Raw genomic sequence first — 9649 nt, 5'->3', positions numbered from 1 at the left:
CCTCCTCCTTCTGTATAAGCCCCACCTCCTCCCTCTGTATAAACCCCACCTCCTCCCTCTGTATAAGCCCCACCTCCTCCCCTGTGTAAACCCCACCTCCTCCCTCTGTATAAGCCCCACCTCCTCCCTCTGTGTAAGCCCCACCTCCTCCCCTGTGTAAACCCCACCTCCTCCCTCTGTATAAGCCCCACCTCCTCCTTCTGTGTAAGTCTCACCTCCTCCCTCTGTGTAAGCCCCACCTCCTCCCCTGTGTAAACCCCACCTCCTCCCTCTGTATAAGCCCCACCTCCTCCCTCTGTATAAGCCCCACCTCCTCCCTCTGTATAAGCCCCACCTCCTCCTTCTGTATATGCCTTGCCTCCTCTCTCCTTATAAGCCCCACCCCCAGTTAATGTCTCACAACAGCTGATGAGTTTTAAATTAGATTCCTTAAAGAACTTTAACTTTATAAAATAGCTGTCTCCTACTGTATTTTTGCTCTGTATAAACACTGAGCACAATGCCATATGCTTCTGTCATGTTACCATTTCCCTTCTGCCTCTATTTCCTGTTCATGACTTAATATGTTCAGCACATGCTGGGAAGCCCTCACGTTTGTTAGTAGTTCAGATTGGACTATGTACTTTATTAAAAGCAAGCCAGCAGCATGTGCCAACAGGAGACTTTAAGGGCTATTAGGTTTGAGATATAGGGTTCTTAAGGGCGAAAGAATGAATGATAAATTATGAAGACTACCATCTCAGGGGTGACTTGACAATTCCTCAAGCTCAGTTTCCTCATCTCTCTGCTGGCTGGAAAACTGAGCAGACACATATACACACAAAGCCCAGGCAGTGGTGGCATATGCCTTTAATCACAGTACTCGGGAGGCAGAGGCAAAAAGAGTTCAAGGCCAGCTTGGTCTACAAAGCAAGTCCAGAACAGCCAGGGCTAAAACAGAGAAACTCTGTCTCGAAAAATCAACCAGCCAACAAACAAACAAACCAAAATAAACCCAACCACGCAAACAAATAACATGTTTTAGCATTTAAAAATTCCCAAACCCCATATCTCCTGAGTCCTAACAGAATAGATATTTCAGACAAACTTCCATAAGTAGTGGTGACTATTTATTTTGCTGTTACATCATAGACTCTCCAATAGTGTCCTCTGAAAAACAATTCTAAGATTCTTGCAAAGAGATGGGCCTAAAAGAAATATTATTAATTTAGGTGAATAAGATGAAGCCACAGTTACTGAATAATACTTGGAAAAATGAGTGTTAACATACTTTCTAAGGTGGAAGACCATAAACTGCTCTGCATATGGTCATTAGTAAGCTTTATTAAATATTATTTAATATAAAATATTACTGGAGACTTTCTATCTTGAAACGTAAAAGAAGCAAAGAACTCAAATAAAGCACATTACACATTGAAGTCACTCTTATCCTTGAACGAATTTTATTCATTCCACTTAAAAAATACAAGTGGTACCCTCACCCCTTGTAATGAGCACATTAACTACACATTCACATATAGAAAATTTACATTCAATTGTTTACAAGATATATCACCATATAATCCATTTACATTCAAGTGAAGTATATGAACTTATTTAATTATATATATTTGTAAATTTTGCATTTCATCCCTTTTTAAACAACCAAGATAATATAATATGCCTATTCTCTAAAAGTCAATTCATATTAGATGATTTAAGGTTAGAAGTCTCTTTTGAAGAATTATAATATCTGTACTTGTACAATAAGGGTCCAGTAGTTTTTCTAAACATAAGCTTGATGGTACAGCTTACTATTTTAAGTCATGCCACACACCAATGCTTGGGATTTTTATTTAGCAGGCGGCACTGCTTAGTTTGTAAGTAATTTCAAATGTCTTACTCAATTGTGCATCAAGGGGAAAAAGCACCAAGGATAATAATTTCTTTGCTCCTCCTTAAATATTAGATGACACTACAACAGTCATCTCAGTCTTTCTTACAAATCCCATCATTTGTAAACAGCATTTACTTACTACAATGTTCAGTCTTTTGAGTTTTCTTGGTGAAATCAACAAACACAATGGACATAAGAATGAAAACACAAGAAACACACATAGATGACACTTATTAGTTTAACAGTGACAATTCCCATTTTAGATCTGAGTCCATAAGTCTCAATAAAAACTCTGAAAATCAAGTGTAAGAATTACAATTTTATCAGTTACAGTTCATAAAAACAAATTCTAAAAATACCTTTCTTGCTACTTCAGAAAGCAAATTTTTTTTTTCTTGATAAACCAAGTACCTTTTTATGGTAAAGAAAAGTATAAAGAAAATATTTTCTGCAAAATAATTTGTAAATTTATATGTATAAAGGTATAGTTCTCCCACCAGTATTTGTAATATTTTAAATAATTCACAATAAAAAAGTCAAAGCACAAATTGAAAAAATAATTCATGTACTATATAATCCAGTTAATAAATATTGCAGCATGATACTGTAACAAATAACGAAATTTTTCTAATGTAAATGGTCAATGAGATCTCTTTGGAAATGTACTTTTCAAAAGTCATCCACATGTGATCTTGCCTGCCCAGTCTTACAGAGTGCAGCCTCGTAGAGATGCAAGCCTGTACAGAGGAACCTGACGAGAGCGCACTATGGTACAGTCAGCCGGATCTCTGTCCTTTGTCTTTGCCACAGGCACATGGTACTCATCACAGTGACAGTGACGGCAGTTGTCATGAATTTTGTTACACACGTAAAGTCGACAGACATTATTTTGAACATTTCTAGATCCTGCCAAAGCGCCTTGTCTGAATAAAAACAGAGGGTGCTCTAGCTTCCGAGGTGCTTAAAGAAATACGCAGATGTATAAAGTAAAGCATGGTAGTACGTGGGTCGCTGGCTCTCACCAGCTTCAGTCAAGGTTTCTTACACATCCTCTGCTAAGCGACGGGTCCTCTCCTAAGTACGGGAACTTGCAGTGCTGGCTGAGCTCACCTTTTCTTCCCAGTGCCTTTCTTGTATTCGTGCCCCTCAGTTTTGCCACTTAGGCTCTTTTTCCGAGCTGAGGTATGAGGAGCCACTGCTGGCGAGGGTGTGCTGACTGCTACACAAGCAGAAGAGAGCAACAGTCTCGTTAGGATTTACACAAGGTATCAAGTTTAAAAGAATGCTGGTGGGGGATGGGGCTGTTTTTGTTATAATTGTAATAAAGCTTTATAAGCTTTCAATATGACATTGTAACTTTTTAGAGATCAACACAAATATAGAAAAGTAATGATAACAGATTGTGTTCACAAAACTAAGTTTTTCATTCACTCTATATTTTTCAACAACCAACAATCAATTCCATCATTATAAATATGATCCATTCAGGCACTTCTCCTTAGCTTGAGATATAGAAACCCAACTTCCCATTAGAACTGTCTCTACTCATATCTGACAAGAAACAGAAACTAAACATGCTTAAAACTGAATGTCATTTCCTCCATCATTACCATATCCTCTATGTCTTCCATGTTACTACTATGCAAAGTGGGAAGGCTGGAAGGCCAGAAATACTCTTTCTTAACTCTTAACAGACTCTCTGTGTCTCCACCAACATCAAAGCCAGGCCTAGTCAAAGAGCTACTCTAAGTGCTGTGGCGCTTCTGTTTCCACAGGTGCATGCTTGTCAGGCTCACACATCTGCATACGAGCTGCATGCACGCAGTTAGACAGGAAGGTCAACCTTAACAATCGTGTGTAAAGACAGCGGAACACGGCAGAATTGGACAGTTACTAGAGGCCAATCAACATGTGTAAGAGGCGAGCAACACAGGGTGAACCCCCATCACTCCTATCTAATAGCTTTTAGTCTGAGACCTGCTCTTAATGTCCATCACAGAGCACAGCCAACTCTCCAACATAAAAGCTGGTCTTCCTAGTATGAAGAAGCAGATGACAAGCATTGGGACAACTACAGCTGACAGGAAGGGCGGGACTACAATTCACACATGAACGGCGATTAATCTATTGCATGCACAGAAAGCCTCAGGTAGCATAGGCTACGAGGACACAACGGAATTTGTGAGCTGTCAGCCACTTCAAAGGACATAATTTTACACTCTGAGGTCAACAAACTTAACTCTTTACTTTAAAAATAAAACACTTTTCTTTGGAGAAATATAACTGAAATACCAGAATCCAAACCTCCTATTACATGTCATTTATAATGTCTAGAGTATAATTTAAGGACTAATATTATTAATGTATGGTATTGTAAATATTTAATATAGTAGAAAACAGAAAAAGCACCTTTCTTATAAAGGAGAAAACTGACACAGACTAACCCAGTAATGAATAATTTTAAAAAATTTTAAAGCAGCAACTTCAAGCTCTGTGGTAAAATATAACATTATGTTCATAATGAATAAAATCTTGTAAGCCTCGAAATAAAAACTAAGCATCAAATAGGATGCTTCAAATTAAAGAAAATAAAATAACAGAAATAAAAACGTTTTGGATTTAACAGCCAGCTGAAGCAAACAGAAAAGTAAATAGCAATGAGGATTATCACATGAACTCAAAGGAAAAAGGCAGAAGGAAGACAAAAAACAGGGGCAGCGAGATCCAAACAGGCACAGACAAAACACTGGCACAGGCAGGAAATGAAAGCTGCTGTACGCACAGGACATTTCAAATTAGCTACAACTTATACAAACAGTGGGAACTAGAAGAGAGAGAAACATCAGTGGGACTGCCAAGGAAAGAATCCTTTCTATCCAGAATTTGATAGCAAAATTACCTTGAAAGAATGGACAAAGACATTTTTGTTGTTGTGATAAAATGACTATGTTGTCAATACACCCATAATATAAGAAACAGTAAAACATTTTAGGCTTAAGGCAAATGGAAGCCAGACAAATATATGGATTTAAATGAAGAAATGACAAACAGCAGATAATAACAAATGTGGTTAAGTATAGGCCCTTACCCCCACTTCTCACTTCATTTCTTTAAGATAAACATAATTATTTAAGGGAACTATCAAAGCATTGTATTCTATTGTTTATAGTGCGCGTGGAGTTAACATACAGACATGGGTAGCTACGAGTAAAGAAAAGGTAAAGGAGGCTATAAGCTTCCTATGTATTATTTTGGATGATTCGCAAGCAGACCATGAGATGCTACGAACCTGTATTTAGAGCAATCAATAAAAGAATACTACAAAAACTACAACAAAAAGGCAGCACACATATTTAAGTGAAATTCTACAGATTATTCAATCAATTCAAAATAAAGCAGATTAAAATAGAGGCATAAGAAAAACAAATAAAGAAAGCCTGTCGATAACTCCACTGAGGACCAATGGAAAGCGAGAGAGAAATTATTCCAGAATAGAGCAAGCAGAGTAACAAATGGAAGACAGCCTTTTGGGCCAAAAAAATGGATGAATCTTTTTTAAGTGAAAACAGAAGAGGCAGAGCACAACTACTAGTATCTCACACATTGACAGTTATGAAGAAAAAGAACTTGACATCTTAAGACAAAATGAATAAATTCCCTGACAAATGTGAGTTGTCATATCTGACATAAAAATGAAACATAAAATTAATTTTACCGAGGACTTTAGGTGGAAACTAAAATTTTATAAAACATTCAGAAAACATGAAAGAAGAAATACTTTTCAGATCCTTCATGAAAATACCACCACTCTGACAGTAATCCCGAAAAGGACATTCTGAACCCCAAACTACAGACCAACACCTTCTCCTATGTGACACGGCAATTCATGCACGTCAGTGGAGTCCACTTTGTTTCTGTGGCTGCTCTGATTTGTGTGCACCACTTATCACAAACAAGTAGCATTCACCTCAGAAATGCAAGAGTGGCTTAGTATTGTAAAAACCACTTATAACATATTCAACACCATTTGAACTTTGTTCCTTAAAAGTGTTTGTGCCATGCAATTACTGAGTAATTAATATGTAAAGAATAGCAATGTGTCCAGCAATCCCAAGAGCATTGGGACCTTCGGTCCCCTGATTACTTCCTATGCTAACTGACGAAAGTCACGCCCCTTCTGCTGTGTTCCTCATTGCCATGGACATAAAATCCAGTATTAATTTCTCAGCAAAAGGAACTGTACAAAGGTTAGTTTTGTATTGTATGTGAAATGCATCTAAATTATATTTAAGACAACTGGACAGCTTTATAGCCTCACTGAACATGGCTCAAATTTACTTAAAATATTGACTGATTCATGAGGCAAGAATGCCATGGGAGTTTATCTGGCAGGGATAGAGGTTAGCTACAGCACAACAGCAGTAAGTGAAAACACCATCCAGAGGAGGTCTACATTGCAGCCATGCACTTTACACATGCATATTTACCTCTGACAAGTCTATAGAGACTCACTGCCCAGGTTTTCTTACTGGAGACTTAGCATTAGTGTCAGGTGGGCCACGTAACTAACAAGTAGCAGAGATGAGACTTTAATATCTATGTCTTTCTGAAGCCAAACCATAAACTCATAATAAAAGGAATATCTGAAGATATTAACAACTTGCTGTGAGTTTTTACAGTGAAAGCAAAGAGCCATGAGGTTAATCTCTTAGGTAAACAGGATGAAGAGCGAGAACAAATCGACAGGGTTGGAGTCCCTGCCTGGGACAGGGCATAGGGAGAAACAGCAGACCAGCAAAGCAGAGTTACAGAACAGGAAATACGAAGATGGAGTAACTCTTTGACAGCCACGGGGGAAGGATCCACACACAATCACGTTGGCAACAAGTGAAAAACAGAAATGCTGATAGAGAATTGAGTTTGGGAGTCACATCAGCATACTACAAATAAAAGATAAAAATCTCTGGAACACAGATTTTTTTTTTTTTAAAAAACATAAAATGATGTCTTAAGCCCTAAAGAGCAAAAGAAGGAAGTTTAGGAAAGAAAAAAAAAAAAAAAAGAATATGAAATATATACTATTAACAGATATAGGGAAAACCATGAAGGCAAGAGAAGAAAGAGACTATATAGATTAAGATGTATATAACTGAGCCATGACAATAGATGCTGAGTTCAGCATTACTATGGGAACGCAGTAGTTATGACTTTACATCACTGAAAAAGCGGCTGCCCCTGCTGCCCCTGCTGTATATTCGGCATCCACAAACTCAGATACATCTCTAACCTGCTTTGCTGCTTGCTTTGGTGGTCTTTAAGGTAGCCGGCGGTGTTGGGAGAATCTTTGTAGGTGTATACGTATTTAAGGAAACTTTTCTTCTCATTCCTGGGCTGGAACGTGAGGCCATAGAGGCTGAAAAGAAATAAGCAAAATTTAGTAATTTCCTACGAAGTGTACTTTAGCACTACAAAACCTCTTTTTCACTCTCATTTTTTCCTGGGAACTTCATGCATGCTAGGGATGTCTGATTATACTAAGCCTTCTTTCTACTTTTTATTCTGAGACAGCCTAAGAACCTTAGGCTGGCCCTACACTCACTCTGCTGCCCAGGCTAGTCTCGAACTTGTAATCTTCCTATTTTAGTTGTCTGAGAGGGTGCGATTACAGGCCTGTGCCACAAGGCCTAAGTACAAAAATTCAAATGATATAATTTAGTAACTAAATATGCCCAATAATTAGTACAGATGTATATCATAGAAAAGATAAGCTTCACAGAGTAAATCCAGCCAAGTCATCTTTCTAACAGAAAAACAGATCTCTTACAGCCTTACTCAAATAAATGTTTATACTGCAACTATATTATTTCAACAGGAAATAGCAAAGAAAGCTCACCCCTAAAACGCATTGAGAAAGCTCACCCCTAAAGCCCATTGAGAAAGCTCACCCCTAAAGCCCATTGAGAAAGCTCACCTCTAAAGCCCATTGAGAAAGCTCGCCCCTAAAGCCCATTGAGAAAGCTCGCCCCTAAAACCCACTGAGAAACATATTACTTGTATCCTGCTCTAAGATGCACTTAGCAGAATGGAGCCATGGCATAGTTATATTGCCTACAACAAACAGTAATTTTAAAGAGAAAAAATCCTAATGAACAAGTGTAGACTTTTATCCACTGACGTATCATAGTTAAGAAAAAAAGTAGCTAGCTGGGCATGGTGGTGCACACCTTTAATGCCAGCACTCAGGAGGCAGAGGCAGGCAGATGACTATGAGTTCAAGGCCAGCCTGGTCTACAAAGCTGAGTACAGGACAGCCAAGGCTACACAGAAAAATCCTGTCTTGGAAAAAATAAATAAATAAATAAATAAAATAAACGAACAAAACAAAAGGGGGAAACAAGGAAAGAAAAACTAACCATATCAAAAGCAGCTAGAGTTCTCTTCATGAAAGAGAGAGAGAGGAATTAATACTTGTTCTCCTTTTCCACAGCCCAGCTTTCTACTCAATAGGGAGACAGTGAATGGTGCAGAAAGAGCAAGTAAAGAATTACTTATTGACTATAAAATTCTGTGGGGAAAGATGGGCCAATATGCAGGGAGTAAATGGAGCCGACTGTACGGGCGAGCTCACTGTTATATACTGCTGTTAGCCACCTTTAGCTACAACTTTTGAAGTTTGTCCTTGATGAAGAAGAGCCTTCTAACACTACCAGATTAGCAATGTCAGCACCCTTGCTATAAACTCCACAGGATCAAGGCAGTTCTGTGCTTAATGGGAATGAAATATACATCATGTGAATTCATAGTATTCATACTACGTATAAATTCCGCAACTGACCTATAAGACATGAGATCCAAACACTTCATAAGCGGCACCACATTCTGTTTAGTGGTCTAAGAGAACTGGTGGTGGGGGTAGCAAAGACCTCGCAGAGCTGGGCTTTAGGACTCTTAGCTAGCTGATTATCCTTAACAATGTCAACTAGGGGTTTTCTTTAATAGGAAACTTTCCTAAAATACCATGCTAATTATAAAATGTATTGAAGAAGATCCACTGGATGAAGAAGTCACAGAATATAAAGCGCTCTAAGCATCCAGCTTCCCTCTTGCTCATGGATTTCCAATGGTCCTTGGGACTCTATGTTAAGGCCCAATGATCTAGACTGTCTCAGATGTCTATGCAATCCTGTGGATTACACAATATAATACACTTTTCATCTAGTTCTCTTAATGGCTATTAACATGAAGTTTTAAGAGAATCAAGAGTCAGCTAGGTGCAGCACTCGGGAGGCATATGCAGGCGGGTCACTCTGAGTTCGAGGCCAGGTCTACAAAGTGAGTCCAGGACAGCCAGGGCTACACAGAGAAACCCCATCTCACAAAACCAAAAGAAAAGAGAGAGAGAGAGAGAGAGAGAGAGAGAGAGAGAGAGAGAGAGCGAGCGCAGGACAGGAATCTAAAATCACCTCAGTGTCATAATAATATATTCTAATGAACTGGACTCATTAACTATTAAAAAAAATAAACACTGTTGATTGACAGTTGGCCTTTGCTACCAAAAGGAGAAGAAACAGCAAAGGGTTTCATTGCCTTGAAGAAATGGCAGAACATCATTAAGGCGATTAAACTGTGACCAGTATTCCTCAGTTATAATTTGTGATGACCCAGGGAAGGGAAGAAACATCAAAACAGGAATGTGGCATTAATTAACTCTAAGAACTTCAATATATATCATTTTTGCCTCAGGCAAATGTATCTTTAGCACCACAGAGAAGA

The 9649-nt window shown here is 38.5% G+C and overlaps 1 protein-coding gene across 13 annotated transcripts in view; it reads right to left on the bottom strand.

Annotated features, from left to right (window-relative positions):
- Positions 1-1419: 1419 nt before the first annotated feature.
- Positions 1420-9649, bottom strand: part of PPIP5K2 (diphosphoinositol pentakisphosphate kinase 2) — a 62272-nt gene continuing 54042 nt past the window's right edge. For all 13 annotated transcript variants that reach the window (XM_084779001.1, XM_084779007.1, XM_084779008.1 and 10 more), the window contains 2 exons: positions 7164-7289; positions 1420-3095 (listed from right to left, as the gene is read on the bottom strand). In XM_084779001.1, the coding sequence (XP_084635127.1) occupies positions 2983-3095; positions 7164-7289 (239 nt within the window). In that variant the 3' untranslated portion in view covers positions 1420-2982. The remainder of the gene's footprint in view (positions 3096-7163; positions 7290-9649) is intronic.

Source organism: Acomys minous (assembly GCF_964271855.1).
Source record: "Acomys minous genome assembly, chromosome: 4".
In the NCBI taxonomy this organism is placed as follows: Eukaryota; Metazoa; Chordata; class Mammalia; order Rodentia; family Muridae; genus Acomys; species Acomys minous.
This window is presented reverse-complemented; position numbering and strand designations above follow the sequence as displayed.